Source organism: Atractosteus spatula, assembly GCF_055471065.1.
Source record: "Atractosteus spatula isolate fAtrSpa1 chromosome 10 unlocalized genomic scaffold, fAtrSpa1.hap1 SUPER_10_unloc_1, whole genome shotgun sequence".
Classification (NCBI taxonomy): Eukaryota; Metazoa; Chordata; class Actinopteri; order Semionotiformes; family Lepisosteidae; genus Atractosteus; species Atractosteus spatula.
Genome location: NW_028296612.1, coordinates 1,294,190 through 1,310,460, shown reverse-complemented (window position 1 = coordinate 1,310,460; position 16,271 = coordinate 1,294,190). Strand labels below are relative to the sequence as shown.

Here is a 16,271-nt window from a genome sequence, read left to right as displayed (position 1 = left end):
ACACTGGACTGTAAACAGGTGCCGTCCTTCGGATGAGACGTAAAACCGAGGTCCTGACTCTCTATGGTCATTAAAAATCCCAGGGCGTTTCTCGAAAAGAGTAGGGGTGTCACCCTGGCGTCCTGGCCAAATTTCCCATTGGCCCTTACCAATCATGGCCTCCTAATAACCCCCCTCTCTGAACTGGCTTCATCCCTCTGCTCTCCTCCCCACTGAGAGCTGGTGTGGGGGGAGCGTTCTGGCGCACTATGGCTGCCGTCGCATCATCCAGGTGGGGCTGCACACTGGTGGCGGTAGTGGGATTCCCCCTGACCTGTAAAGCGCTTTGAGTGGAGTGTCTAGAAAAGCGCTATATAAGTGTAAGCAATTATTATTATTAGCCAACTTTTCCGAAGTATCGCGTTTTGTGGCTTAAGGGCATGGAATCAAGAGACATTAAGAGAATTTATTTGACATTTATTTACATATGGTAACACTCCAAGTACATAACAAATGCTCTGACGTTCTGAAAAGTAATGATAAATCCGCTTTATCAATGCCTTAGGAAAAAGAAGTAAGAAACACTTTAATCTGGGTCAGTGTAAGATTCTTGTAAATCTGGAATACAGTATATTTCATGTACAGGCAGAAATGTTACCTTGTCCTTAATCTGTTGAATGACCTCCGCACTAGATAAGGCATCTCAATGAACCATACTGGGGAAGATCATGTTAACAGCGAGAGAATGAGTATAACGAATCCTCAAGTCAAAACTGGTCTCTCCTGTTGTGTTTTGTGTTGTATCGTTATTGGTGAATATTCATTTTACCCTGTTTTCTTCAGTTTACTGCCCCTTTTCCAAAGCTGTATCAGGGAACAAAGATCCCAGCTGTATATATCAACCTAATCCCTGCTATCAGTTGGTATTTTAAGTGGGATTCTCTGGTTTTTAACAGTTTTTATGTGAAGAGTAATCATTTTCAGTGGTAGAATTGAGTTCGGTGCAACAGTATCTTTATTGTATATATAAATATAGCAAAGGAGATGATCTAGGACAGCTAGATATGATAGATATGTCCATCAATGAGTGGCTTTATACGGTTGCTTAGTAGGCAAAAAGGGAAAGTTATACCTGAAATGAAGTATTTTGGTTAGGAACTAGGAAATGACTGGCAGTTGGTCTTTTAAATTGGAAGAGACAGAGGTGAAGACTGGAAGGTGAGAGGAGAGTCTGGTAGCCCAAGGGGGGGGGGTGTAGAGGAGTTCGTGTCCTCTGAACCTGCAGGATGTTAATGAAAATACAGAGCTGTGGGCACAAGAGCTGACCAGGTAGACAGAGCAGGGCGGGATGGTTTTGCTTATTAACAAAAGGCCTTTATCTATTGAGGGAAAAAGCACTGCAGCCTTCCTGAAGAGTCGCTCAGCGTCTGTGGATGAGGAGACCCTGCCCCTCACTGGAACTGGAGCACGGACAAGACACCTTATGTCCAGACATCAGCTCCAGTATTCCCTGAAACCCTGGATATCAGCTCCAGTATTCCCCGAGACCCCGGACATCGGCTCCAGTAATTCCTTTGAATCTCAGGAAATCAGCTCCACCATTCATCCAAAATTTCCAGACATCAACTCCGGTATTCCTCCAAATCCCTGGACATCAGCTCCAGTATTTCCCGAAACCTCGGATATCAGCTCCATTATTCCTTCAAATCCCCAAACACCGGCTCTGATATTCCCCTGAATCCCTGGACATCAGCTCCAGTATTCCCCGAGACCCCGGACGTCGGCTCCAGTAATTCCTTTGAATCTCAGGAAATCAGCTCCAGCATTCATCCAAAATTTCCAGACATCAACTCCTTCAAATCCCCAAACACCGGCTCTGATATTCCCCTGGACTTTCACTCCAGTATTCCTCCAGATCCCCAAACATCGGCTCCCATATTCCCCCGAATCCCGGCAGCGAGCTCTTTATTCAGCAGCTCCACTCTGAACTCCTCTGTGTCCGTACTGCAGTGCCAACAGGAGACAGTGGACTCGGACTGGGGTCGTACCAGTATCACTCCCAGTAGCCCAGCAGTACTGGAGAAGCACGGGGCTGCTCTGGTGCTGGACAGACCTGACTCTCCTGCCTGGTGTTGCCCTTACTGAGGGAACCGTTCATGCATTCATGCGAAGAACAACCAGTGCCTGGCTTAATACCCCAGGATGGACACTTGTGTAGTTGTGTTGCACTACAGTTTTGTCTTATGAATATTTGTTCCGTGTTAAGTACAGAGACTATTTCTGTTCTGGTTTTTTTTTATTTTAGTGTACTAATGTTCTCTTTTTTTAATGTCCTTTACAGTAGTTCATTTTGTCTAATTATTTTTTTAGTTAAGGACAGGCAATAGCCTAGTTTATTTTAAGACATTTTAATACCTGTTTTTGGTTATTTGGGGTCATCCATGTTTGCGATGTTTTTACGGTTTCAATGACTGCCTCCCGCCGACATTCACATACAGCAGCCTGCGTTCTTCAGTTAGCTCCACGTGTCTGTTATTTAATAATGATAATAATAATTGCTGACACTTATATAGTGCTTTTCTGGACACTCCACTCAAAGCACTTTACGGGTAAAGGGGAATCCCACTACCGCCACCAATGTGCAGCCCCCACCTGGATGATGCGACGGCAGCCATAGTGCGCCAGTGGGGAGGAGAGCAGAGTGATGAATCCAGGTCAGAGAGGGGGGTTATTAGGAGGCCATGATTGGTAAGGGCCAATGGGAAATTTGGCCAGGACGCCGGGGTGACACCCCTACTCTTTTCGAGAAACGCCCTGGGATTTTTAATGACCACAGAGAGTCAGGACCTCGGTTTCACGTCTCATCCGAAGGACGGCGCCTGTTTACAGTCTAGTTTACAGTCTAGTGTCCCCCGTCACTATACTGGGGCATTAGGACCCACACGGACCGCAGGGTGAGAGCGCCCCCTGCTGGCCTCCACTAACACTTCTTCCAGCAGCAACCTTAATTTTTCCCAGGAGGTCTCCCCTCCAGGTACTGACCAGGCACACACCTGTTGAGCTCCAGTGGGGGGGGGGCTGCCAGTTGGGAGTTGCAGAGTGATATGGCTGCTGGCCACTGTTTTCGTTCAGGCACACTTTGGAAAACGCTGGGGTTGTGAGAGTTGACCTTTCCAGAAAAGGAAGATATTTCCACCTCTTCAGTTCCGGCACCACTCTCAGCCTTACAAACAGGGTAACGAGTCGCCGATCACTTTGTAAAACAGTTGATAGGCCTGGAGCTGTTCAGGCTCCTCTTGCTATTGCCTATAATAAGACGCTCCAAACATTTGTTTTTTTTTATTTCAGAACGTTTTTCAAGTCTTGCATTAAGTTTGCTTTATTCCACCCACCCCCCCCCCCCCCCCCCCAGCTTGTAGCTGTTCAAGAATATATATAATGGGTTTATTCCCTGCTGAAAAGAGAAGAAAGAAGACAACGTTTCGGCCGTGGAGCCTTCTTCAGGCGTAAGGTGAGGTGTCAGATGAATATATATTGCATATCCTGTCTGGGTTTAAAAAGGGTGCATTGGAAAAAAAAATATATACAAATATGGACTTATTAGTAATGGTGCAAAAATAGATGTTTTTTTTTTGGGAGAGAGGTTCATACAGCCTCGGCTTCTTTATTTTTTACCCTTTATTGCATAAATATTTCTTGTATTTGATATTGATCCTCTCAAGGGACAAACACAATTTAGATTGGGCAACAAAGACTGAGCCTTTGGTAGGAGGTGTGAGCCTAGTCACTACCTGGATGGGGAGACCTCCTAGGAAAAACTAAGGTTGCTGCTGGGAGAGGGGTGAGTGGGGCCAGCAGGGGGCGCTCACCCTGCGGTTCATGTGGGTCCTAATGCCCCAGTATAGTGACAGGGGACACTATACTGTAAACAGGCGCCGTCCTTCAGAGAGGTAAAACCGAGGTCCTGACTCTCTGTGGTCATTAAAAATCCCAAGGCGTTTCACGAAAAGAGTAGGGGTGTCACCCCGGCGTCCTGGCCAAATTTCCCATTGGCCCTTACCAATCATGGCTTCCTAATAATCCCCATCTCTGAACTGGCTTCATCCCTCTGCTCTCCTCCCCACTGAGAGCTGGTGTGTGTGGGGAGCGTTCTGGCGCACTATGGCTGCCGTCGCATCATCCAGGTGGGGCTGCACAGTGGTGGCGGTAGTGGGATTCCCCATTACCTGTAAAGCGCTTTGAATGGAGTGTCCAGAAAACTGATATATAAGTAAAAGCAATTATTATTATTATTATTATTATTATTATTATTATTAAATTAAACAGGGCTAAACCAAAAATTCCAAAGCTATAAAGAAAGAAACTAAAGAATTAATGCAATTTAATTATACACACAAATTAAACTGCATGACTAGAACTAATTCTGTTTTAGTCAACCAGAAGAGTAATTATAGTCAAAATGTATTTGACTAGACTAAATCAAAAGTGGGAGACTACAAAGCTACTATAAATACTAGACATTTTAGTTACAAGTGAAGGTTTATTCCATGCTGAAAAGAGAATAAAGGAAACAATATTTCAGCTGTGAAGCCTTCTGTGGGTGTTACATGCTGACTCAGGTACCTACTTGAATGAATAGACGTTTTAGTTGACTTGACTAAGACTATGATTAAATGAAAAACTGGTGACTAAATTGGTGTTATTAAGTCACCTGCCTGGACAAAACTCTTCCCACAGCTGACTGCAGCTGAATGGTCTCTCTCCTGTGTGAGTGTGCTGGTGGGCTCTTAAGCTCCTTGAGGCACTAAACCTCTTCCCACACTGACTGCAGCTGAATGGCTTCTCTCCTGTGTGGACGCGCTGGTGAGCTCTTAAGTTTCCTGACTGAGTAAAACTCTTCCCGCACTGACTGCAGCAGAACGGTCTCTCTCCTGTGTGAACGCGCTGGTGGGCTCTTAAGCAACTCGCGTTCCTAAAACTCTTCCCACACTGACTGCAGCAGAACGGTCTCTCTCCCGTGTGAACGCGCTGGTGTCTTTTTAAGTGGTATGAATAAATAAAACTCTTCCCACACTGACTGCAGCTGAACGGCTTCTCTCCTGTGTGAATGCGCTGGTGGGCTCTTAAGGTATTTAACCGGCTAAAAGTCTTCCCACACTGACTGCAGCTGAATGGTCTCTCTCCTGTGTGAATGAGCTGGTGTCTTTTAAAGTCATGTGAGTAACTATAACTTTTTCCACACTGACGACAGCTGAATGGCTTCTCTCCTGTGTGAACGCGCTGGTGGGCTATTAAGCTGCTTGAGCTCCTAAGACTCTTCCCACACTGACTGCAGCTGAATGGTCTCTGTCTTGTGTGAACGCGCTGGTGTCTTTTTAAGTCGTGCGAGTAAGTAAAACTCTTTCCACACTGACTGCAGCTGAACGGTCTCTCTCCTGTGTGAATGCGCTGGTGGGCTATTAAGGTATTGAACCGACTAAAATTCTTCCCACACTGACTGCAGTTGAATGGTCTCTCTCCTGTGTGAATGCGCTGGTGTCTTTTTAAGTCATGTGAGTAAGTAAAACTCTTCCCACACTGACTGCAGCTGAACGGTCTCTCTCCCGTGTGAATGCGCTGGTGGGCTATTAAGCTACTTGAGTAACTAAAACTCTTCCCGCACTGATTGCAGCTGAACGGTCTCTCTCCTGTGTGAATGCGCTGGTGGGCTATTAAGGTACTTAACTGACTAAAACTCTCCCCAAACTGTCTGCAGTAGAACGGTCTCACTCCTATATGATGGTGCTGGTCGGGTTGTGAAATGCTAGACTGACAGAAAGGCTGCCCCTGTCTGTGCCACAACGGCGGTTTGTCCACTCCATCTGAGCAGGGCCTCGACTGATTCTTCCTCGTGCTCTGATCACGCTGTGGTCTCCTATTCTGCAAAAGCTCCACAGAATGGTCTTGTTCTGTGTGCTGATACTGAGCTGGGCTCTCTTCATCATGTCCCTCAGTGTGTTGCTCAGCAGTGTGAATCCTCTGGGGCTCCTTCTCCAGCTCTCTGAGACTAAAATCGTCCAGATCATTCAGTTGTTCCTCTCTGTGCCCAAGAACAGACACAGTCTCCAGTTCATTAAAACTTTCAACACTTTTCTCAGTAACCAGATTATTAAGCCTGTGTGTAAAGTCAGCAGACACTAAGGGATCATATGACTGTTTAAAACACTTCTGCAATGACAGTCTCTCCACTTGAACAGAACAAGGCCTTGTTATAATCAAGCCCTGTAGATGCTGCTGTTGCTCCTCCCTGTAGTGACTCTCCTCTGGGTGCTGTGACTCGGTACTGTTCTCTTCACCAGGTACAGCAGTCTGCTGCTCTGCAGGGTCAGTCAACTGGGGCTCCATGTCCTGCTCTGTATGATTAAACTCACCCAGTTCTTCTTTGTGCACATGGACAGCTACAGACCCAAGTGCATTACAACGTTCTGTAATATTGTTAGTGTACAGATTAATCTTCTCTGTAAAATCATCAGATACTAAGAGCCCTGGTGTCTCACTCTCGGGCTCTGTCTTCATCATGGGTACAGAGTCCAGATCCTCCACACTCTGTCTGCTCTCTGTGTGCTGCTGCTCACTGCATGCCTCTTTCCCTTGTGCGGTGGTGAGCTCGGTCTCCTTTATCAGACTGGAGCCCCACTCCTCCTCCTCCTCACTGTGCTGCTGTTCAAGAGGAGCCCTGTCCCCAGCGTCAGGGAGAGCGCTGACCTCTGACTCTGCAGACACAGGACAAGAGAACAAGACCTTTAACATGGGCTGAGAGTAAAGGTCAAAACCTTCTCTGAGAGAACGTTTAATGTAGCAATAACTGAATAATTATCAACAATGAAGACCAAAGAAGAATTGTGATGATAATCAAGATCAATAAAACATCTACCAGATTAGAAGCCATGCAAAGGCTCAAGCACAAGACTATACATGCCATGCACACAAAAGAAGAGAGCTAAGATATTTCAGTTCATGGATGACTTTAGTTTATGCATGCACGGATTAGTTTATTTGTAGGGTCAATCCAGTGGGGCTCCATGTCCTGCTCTGTAAGATTAAACTCACCCAGTTCTTCCTTGTGCTCTTGTACAGAGACACGGCCCAGCTCATTACAACCTTTTGTAATATTGTTCGTGTCCAGATTATTAATCTTCTCTGTAAAATCAGCACATACTAAGAGCCCAGGTGTCTCTGTCTCAGGCTCTGTCTTCATCACGGGCACAGAGTCCAGATCCTCCACCCTCTGTCTGCCCTCTGTGTACTGCTGCTCACTGAGTGTCTCTTTCCCTTGTGCGGTGGCGAGCTCTGTCTCCTGCATCAGACTGGAGCCCCCCTCCTCCTCCTCCTCCTCACTGTGCTGCTGTTCAAGAGGAGCCCTGTCCCCAGCGTCAGGGAGAGCACTGGCCTCTGAGCCTGCAAACACAGGACAAGAGAACAAAATCTTTAACAAGGGATTTAAGTAGGGTATAGGAAAAAAAAATGTAAAACACCATCATTGTAAAAAACAGTCTATTCACCACTATCTAGCGATAATGATCAATTCTGAATAATAAGGAAGAACTTCAGAAATTGTGAAGATAATTATGATTGTGCTAGACATTAAAAAAAAAATTCAAATCTCTCAACTGACAAGACAACCAAATGTCAGTACCCGGGTTATCTTAGAAAAAGGAACAAGTACAAATGCAATACATGCATTTGCCTGCATTCATGGATCTTCACCAACTTCTCGAGATGTGCGGTGGAGAGCATACTGACCAGCTGCATCACAGGCTGGTACGGCGACTGCAGCGGGTGGTCAAAACTGCCCAACACATCATAGGCAGTGCCTTACCATCCATCCAGGAAATCTACAACACCAGGAGTCTGAACAAAGCCACCAGAACTATGTCTGACCCCACTCACCCCAGTCATAACTTGTGTGTCCCCCCCCCCCTACCATCTGGTAGAAGGTTCCAGACTTTAAAATAAAATAATAATAATAATAATTGCTTCACTTATAGAGCGCTGTTCTGGACACTCCACTCAAAGCGCTTGACAGGTCAGGGGGAATCCCACTACCGCCACCAATGTGCAGCCCCCACCTGGATGATGCGACGGCAGCCATAGTGCGCCAGAACGCTCCCCACACACCAGCTCTCAGTGGGGAGGAGAGCAGAGGGATGAAGCCAGTTCAGAGAGGGGGGTTATTAGGAGGCCATGATTGGTAAGGGCCCATGGGAAATTTGGCCAGGACGCCGGGGTGACACCCCTACTCTTTTCGAGAGACGCCCTGGGATTGTTAATGAGCACAGAGAGTCAGGACCTCGGTTTGACGTCTCATCCGAAGGCCGGCGCCTGTTTACAGTCCAGTGTCCCCCGTCACTATACTGGGGCATTAGGACCCACATGGACCGCAGGGTGAGAGCGCCCCCTGCTGGCCCCCGCTAACACCTCTTCCAGCAGCAACCTTAGTTTTTCCCCAGGAGGTCTCCCATCCAATACTTTAATCTCATTGTTCCTTGCATGCAATAAAATTTATTTGTCTGTTTCATCAAGCCCAATGAATCAGATTCTTAAGACCCTCACAGAAAAAAAATATAACGTACCTGCATATCAATAAACAAAACGAGAAATTGCAAGAAATGTTAACTTCGGCTATTTGAAGTACCATAGAGGTCACAGATTCAAGTGAAATGGTCGCAAATGAAGACACAAAATGAGTCGGTTAAGTCTCTGCATCCAAATATTCAAATCCCATTCAAAAGTAAAAATAAAAGCCATACTGAACCCAAGACACGAATTGTATTTGAAAGCAATTCAATCACAAGGCAACTGCATCATAACACATTCTTTTAACACATCATCAAAGCCAAATTATTAATATTCCAATTATTTAAAGTTGTTTTTCATCAATGTCCCTTCGGGAGCAATAAAGCCTGATCCATCTATCTTGTTTTAAACATCTACAGATAATCACCAAACACAAAGACGAAAAGAACATCTACACCTGTGAATCACATATAAGACAGAAGAGCACTCTACCCTAATACGCACTGCAGCAACTCAATTTCTTATCAAATAATAACCGATACTGACCACTGCACACAGTCATTACAGATACACTGTCAATGACAGCATGAGGGGCTGCTGAGGTGTGAGACACTGAGGGCTGTAGGAGTGTTGTATACAGGCTGGTGAGGTGTGAGAGAGATGCTGAGGGCTGTAGGAGTGTTGTATACAGGCTGCTGAGGTGTGAGAGATGCTGAGGGCTGTAGGAGTGTTGTATACAGGCTGGTGAGGTGTGAGAGAGATGCAGAAGGCTTTAGGAGTGTTGTATAAATGTTGGAGAGGTGTGAGAGATGCTGAGGGCTGTAGGAGTGTTGTATACAGGCAGGTGAGGTGTGAGAGATGCTGAGGGCTGTAGGAGTGTTGTATACAGACTGGTGAGGTGTGAGAGATGCCGAGGGCTGTAGGAGTGTTGTATACAGACTGGTGAGGTGTGAGAGACACTGAGGGCTGTAGGAGTGTTGTATACAGGCTGGTGAGGTGTGAGAGATGCTGAGGGCTGTAGGAGTGTTGTATACAGGCTGGTGAGGTGTGAGAGATGCTGAGGGCTGTAGAAGTGTTGTATACAGGCTGGTGAGGAGTGAGACGCTGAGGGCTGTAGGAGTGTTGTATACAGGCTGGTGAGGTGTGAGAGACACTGAGGGCTGTAGGAGTGTTGTATACAGGCTGGTGAGGTGTGAGAGAAATGCAGAAGGCTTTAGGAGTGTTGTATAAATGTTGGAGAGGTGTGAGAGATGCTGAGGGCTGTAGGAGTGTTGTATACAGGCTGGTGAGGTGTGAGAGAGATGCTGAGGGCTGTAGGAGTGTTGTATACAGGCTGGTGAGGTGTGAGAGATGCTGAGGGCTGTAGGAGTGTTGTATACAGGCTGGTGAGGTGTGAGAGATGCTGAGGGCTGTAGGAGTGTTGTATACAGGCAGGTGAGGTGTAAGAGATGCCGAGGGCTGTAGGAGTGTTGTGTACAGGCAGGTGAGGTGTAAGAGATGCCGAGGGCTGTAGGAGTGTTGTGTACAGGCTGGTGAGGTGTGAGAGATGCTGAGGGCTGTAGGAGTATTGTATACAGGCTGTAGTAGTTCAGGTGGGTAGCTGCGTCAGCATGCGTAGGCTGCAAAGGAACAAGTAATAGGTTTATTCCATGCTGAAAAAAAGAAGAAAGAGAACACAACGTTTCGGCCGTGGAGCCTTCTTCAGGTTTCGGCCGTGGAGCCACCTGAAGAAGGCTCCACGGCCGAAACGTTGTGTTCTCTTTCTTCTTTTTTTCAGCATGGAATAAACCTATTACTTGTTCCTTTGTATACAGGCTGGTGAGGTGTGAGAGACGCCGAGGGCTGTAGGAGTGTTGTATACAGGCTGGTGAGGTGTGAGAGACACTGAGGGCTGTAGGAGTGTTGTATACAGGCTGGTGAGGTGTGAGAGATGCTGAGGGCTGTAGGAGTGTTGCATACAGGCTGGTGAGATGTGAGAGAGACAATGAGGGCTGTAGGAGTGTTGTATACAGGCTGGTGAGGTGTGAGAGATGCTGAGGGCTGTAGGAGTGTTGTATACAGGCTGGTGAGGTGTGAGAGAGACGCTGAGGGCTCTAGGAGTGTTGTATGCAGGCTGGTGAGGTGTGAGAGAGACGCTGAGGGCTGTAGGAGTGTTGTATACAGGCTGGTGAGTTGTGAGGGATGCTGAGGGCTGTAGGAGTGTTGTATACAGGCTGGTGAGGTGTGAGAGAGACACTGAGGGCTGTAGGAGTGTTGTATACAGGCTGGTGAGGTGTGAGAGAGATGCTGAGGGCTGTAGGAGTGTTGTATACAGGCTGGTGAGGTGTGAGAGAGATGCTGAGGGCTGTAGGAGTGTTGTATACAGGCTGGTGAGGTGTGAGAGAGACACTGAGGGCTGTAGGAGTGTTGTATACAGGCTGGTGAGGTGTGAGAGATGCTGAGGGTTGTAGGAGTGTTGTATACAGGCTGGTGAGGTGTGAGAGATGCTGAGGGCTGTAGGAGTGTTGTATACAGGCTGGTGAGGTGTGAGAGAGGTGCTGAGGGCTGTATAAGTGTTGTATACAGGCTGGTGAGGTGTGAGAGAGACGCTGAGGGCTCTAGGAGTGTTGTATGCAGGCTGGTGAGGTGTGAGAGAGACGCTGAGGGCTGTAGGAGTGTTGTATACAGGCTGGTGAGGTGTGAGAGACACTGAGGGCTGTAGGAGTGTTGTATACAGGCTGGTGAGGTGTGAGAGATGCTGAGGGCTGTAGGAGTGTTGTATACAGGCTGGTGAGGTGTGAGAGAGATGCTGAGGGCTGTAGGAGTGTTGTATACAGGCTGGTGAGGTGTGAGAGACACTGAGGGCTGTAGGAGTGTTGTATACAGGCTGGTGAGGTGTGAGAGATGCTGAGGGCTGTAGGAGTGTTGTATACAGGCTGGTGAGGTGTGAGAGAGATGCTGAGGGCTGTAGGAGTGTTGTATACAGGCTGCTGAGGTGTGAGAGATGCTGAGGGCTGTAGGAGTGTTGTATACAGGCTGGTGAGGTGTGAGAGAGACAATGAAGGCTGTAGGAGTGTTGTATACAGGCTGGTGAGGTGTGAGAGATGCTGAGGGCTGTAGGAGTGTTGTATACAGGCTGGTGAGGTGTGAGAGATGCTGAGGGCTGTAGGAGTGTTGTATACAGGCTGGTGAGGTGTGAGAGAGATGCTGAGGGCTGTAGGAGTGTTGTATACAGGCTGCTGAGGTGTGAGAGATGCTGAGGGCTGTAGGAGTGTTGTATACAGGCTGGTGAGGTGTGAGAGAGATGCTGAGGGCTGTAGGAGTGTAGTATACAGGCTGGTGAGGTGTGAGAGAGACAATGAAGGCTGTAGGAGTGTTGTATACAGTGCTGATACCGGTACAATCACTAGAATCATGAGAGCAACTCAATCTCACCTTTAGAGTCCTGGAACGTCTCAATAAGAGGACACGACTGCACGTTCATGACTGCTGATGAGCCTCATTTCACCTGGGACAGCAGTACAGACAACATCTAGTAGACTGAGTTTGCACAGGCGAAATTCCTGCCTTTTTTTCCCTGCAGTATCGGGTACAAATATCGCACCTCATTTTTTTTCCCCCTCATTTATTTTGCCAGCTACCCCGGCAATAAACCTCTTAACAACGAAAAAAAGAGCTTCTTTAATCACGAATAAAAGGGTTTAAGAACAGGGTAATGAGGACGTTTTGCGGGTCATTCCCTGGAGAGTGCCTATCCGAAGGCATCGATCAGTTAAAAAAATCGACACCAATCATGCAAACAATCTCAAATGAAATTCGTATTCGTTGTTATTTTAAAGATGGTCTAAACTGGACCGCAAGAACGAGAGTTTGACACCCCTGGTTTTCTCATATTGAAACGCTGAAATTAAGTCCATTTAAATTCGAACGACGTGTGTCAGTGTTATCACAACTGTTTTCTGCACCGACGACAACAACAACAACAATCAGAAAGTTTTTGTCGCCGTTTCTAACACGGATATTGCAAAACTCTACAAAAACAAACAACTTGGTTATCAATATTTCGATTATTTATAGATTATTTATGAAGTATGTTTATTTTTAAAAGTCCGGTTACTGTATTACAGGTATTTTAAACGCCATAACCAGACAACAGTTCTGGACACTCCAGTACATGAACACTGCACTGAGAGAGAGGGGTTCATACAGACACACTGACTGGACACTCCAGTACATTAACACTGCACTGAGAGAGAGAGGGGTTCATACAGACACACTGACTGGACACTCCAGTACATTAACACTGCGCTGAGAGAGAGAGGGGTTCATACAGACACACTGACTGGACACTCCAATACATTAACACACCACTGAGAGAGAGGAGTTAATACAGACACAATGACTGGACACTCCAGTACATTAACACTGCACTGAGAGAGAGAGAGGGGTTCATACAGACACACTGACTGACTGGACACTCCAGTACATGAACACTGCACTGAGAGAGAGAGAGAGGGGTTCACACAGACACACTGACTGGACACTCCAGTACATGAACACTGCACTGAGAGAGAGAGAGAGAGGGGTTCACACAGACACACTGACTGGACACTCCAGTACATGAACACTGCACTGAGAGAGAGAGAGAGAGGGGTTCATACAGACACACTGACTGGACACTCCAGTACATGAACACTGCACTGAGAGAGAGAGGGGTTCATACAGACACACTGACTGGACACTCCAGTACATGAACACTGCACTGAGAGAGAGAGAGGTTCATACAGACACACTGACTGGACACTCCAGTACATGAACACTGCACTGAGAGAGAGGGGTTCATACAGACACACTGACTGGACACTCCAGTACATTAACACTGCACTGAGAGAGAGAGGGGTTCATACAGACACACTGACTGGACACTCCAGGACATGACCACTGCACTGAGAGAGAGAGGGGTTCATACAGTCACACTGGGTGGACACTCCAGTACATTAACACTGCACTGAGAGAGAGAGGGGTTCATACAGACACACCGACTGGACACTCCAGTACATTAACACTGCACTGAGAGAGAGAAGGGGTTCATACAGACACACTGACTGGACACTCCAGTACATGAACACTGCACTGAGAGAGAGAGGGGTTCATACAGACACACTGACTGGACACTCCAGTACATTAACACTGCACTGAGAGAGAGAGAGAGAGAGGGGTTCATACAGACACACTGACTGGACACTCCAGTACATTAACACTGCACTGAGAGAGAGAGGGGGGTTAATACAGACACACTGACTGGACACTCCAGTACATGAACACTGCACTGAGAGAGAGAGAGGGGTTCATACAGACACACTGACTGGACACTCCAGTACATTAACACTGCACTGAGAGAGAGAGAGGGGTTCATACAGACACACTGACTGGACACTCCAGTACATTAACACTGCACTTAGAGAGAGAGACGGGTTAATACAGACATACTTACGTTTAAAATACTAATCTGGTATTTTTTTCTACGAATCTAAATATACATACTGTATCTTGTATGATTTCAGCACAGTATTATCATACAAATACAACAATTTCGGTAATTACGCTAAATTATATTGATCGATTCGGTTATACAATTATTGCTTCTATAATAATTTTTATTGTCAGATTAATTACATACCAACGACCTAAAAGTATAGTTCCAGAATACAGTTTCACACTATGTGTCGGCAATCCGAATTTACAAATGCAAAAAAATATATAATTAACTATTTGTTGCTACTGATCCGACGATGAGATTATGGAGTCTAAACGTGCTGCTGTCACCCGATGTATCGATGTTTTCAGCACCGTAACAGGACAATACAGTTCAGTTTCCAGTAAAGAATCCCGTTGCTACATCACACAGGTCTTTCCCACTTCATTCTGCATCTCTCCACTAGATTCACACCAGTGAGGACGTTAAAGATACTGGTTTTAAACACACACACTGACTTCATACAAGTCACCCCCCACTGACCTGACAGCTCCAGTTCCGTGTCCATTTCTTCCTTTATCTCTGCAGCGATTTCACAGGGAGGCGTGTGTCCATCACGATCTGTCTGTCCCCGATCTCCTCCTGCTCCCGGCTCCTTCTCCCACAGCTGCAATCTCACCTTCAGCCTCTCGTTTTCCTCCTTCAGCCGCGCCATCTCACTCCCGAAAGTCTCCTCCACACACTGGGTGATCTTAAACACGGCCCGTCTCGCCAGGATCTGGGAGACGCCGCGGAGTTTGTCTTGAAACCCGTCCTCCGAGTCGGACGTCCCGTTTCGGAAAACCTCGGAAACTTCCGACACGATCGATTTGAGCAGCGCCCCCATGAATGAATGCAGCTCGGCTTGCAGAATGAACAGGGAATCCGCCATTTTCTCACTGACTTGCAGAGTGTGCACGGATCTGCAGCAAAAAAAAAGATCCGGTGTGCAAGAAAAACGAGATAAGGAGGTATTTTTTTAAAAAAAACAGTACCTTTAATGTTGATTATTCATCTTTAAACAGCGGGTTCAATCACGGCCAGGAGTTGAAATGCCGGCACAGCCGCGCAGCGTGATGGCGTAATTTCTCGGCGCCGCCGTCGCCGCCGCTTCAAAACAACCGAGGAGCGGAGCCGAGAAAGAGGAGTTTCTTCACCCTTGAAATAAACCTCACCGCATCTTCCAGCGCCACCCAGTCAGGAAGAGTGAATCGCCTGAGAGTTATAATAACAAAACATCACTTAATTAACCCGTCACAATTTCTTGCACTGGGAATGATCTTTTCGCAGACCCCAGCTGGCTCTCCATGAGACACACAGACAGGGAGAGAGCCTGGGGGTCAGAGCACAGGGTCAGCCATTGTACAGCGCCCCTGGAGCAGTTGGGGTTAAGGGCCTTGCTCAGGGGCCCAATAGAGTAGGATTCCTCTGCCGGCTGCAGGATTTGAACAAGCAACCTTCCAGCCACAGGCGCAGATCCTTAGCCACAGAGCCACCACACTGCCCCGAACACTATGCTGCTGGTGTTCGTGAATTCCATGCGATAATAAATTTATTTTCCGTGTTTGTGTTTTTTTCTTAAAAGGACATAACTTGTGTACATTATCCCTGATGCAATGGGGTTTTATATAGATAGGCAATATGTTTCAAAATACGTTTTAATTACAACACACAAGTTTCAGCTGATCCCTTAACTCCTTTGAGAGACAATAAGCACAGTACAATAGAAGTTTGTAAACAGGTTACATGAATACGCATTTCCTTGTTTTCGGATTGGTTATTCGGGATAAGGGGACTAGGAAAGGGAGAGATCATGGAATACAGAGAGTAGGAACGCAGCCTACTGAGGAAAGTTGAAGAAATAAACCGATAAAAAAAAATGAACAGATATCCGTCTCCATCCGGTTCCCCTCCGACAGCGACAAATTCACTGGCTGAAAGGGTGGGCCCTGCCTTCGTTAAAATAAACTCCGAGCACGGGTTTCGTACTGAAATATCTTTATTGGCACCATGTAATATGCAGGCAGTTTCGGATGCAAAAACAGCCACAGGAGCTCCTTCAGTATCCCCCTTTCTTCAAGAGATCAACACTGAACTTTCCCAGCCCCTCTTATATACAGTACAGATACATGTGATACAGGAGACAGTCAGTGCAGATTCAGTCTGTATTGAGCTCAATACACACAGTAACACAGCGCTGGGACTGTCCTGCAGGACAGACACACTGCTGAGGTCTCCCAGC

The 16,271-nt window shown here is 46.8% G+C and overlaps 1 protein-coding gene across 1 annotated transcript; it reads right to left on the bottom strand.

Annotated features, from left to right (window-relative positions):
- Positions 1 to 4,505: 4,505 nt before the first annotated feature.
- LOC148813353 (uncharacterized) lies at positions 4,506 to 14,921 on the bottom strand. The gene is made up of 3 exons (XM_088908306.1): positions 14,534 to 14,921; positions 7,069 to 7,416; positions 4,506 to 6,731 (listed from the first exon to the last, which is right to left on the bottom strand). Exons 1-3 carry the CDS (start codon positions 14,919 to 14,921, stop codon positions 4,687 to 4,689), a joined length of 2,781 nt encoding a protein of 926 aa, XP_088764432.1. The 3' UTR covers positions 4,506 to 4,686.
- Positions 14,922 to 16,271: the final 1,350 nt, after the last annotated feature.

Coding starts and splice junctions, on each gene's coding strand:
- LOC148813353 (XM_088908306.1), bottom strand. CDS start 14,921: ATGGCGGATTCCCTGTTCATTCTGCAAGCCGAGCTGCATTCATTCATG. Junction 7,417..14,533: donor CACGGAACTGGAGCTGTCAG/GTCAGTGGGGGG, acceptor CTGTGTTTGCAG/GCTCAGAGGCCAGTGCTCTC. Junction 6,732..7,068: donor AGAGCACAAGGAAGAACTGG/GTGAGTTTAATC, acceptor CTGTGTCTGCAG/AGTCAGAGGTCAGCGCTCTC.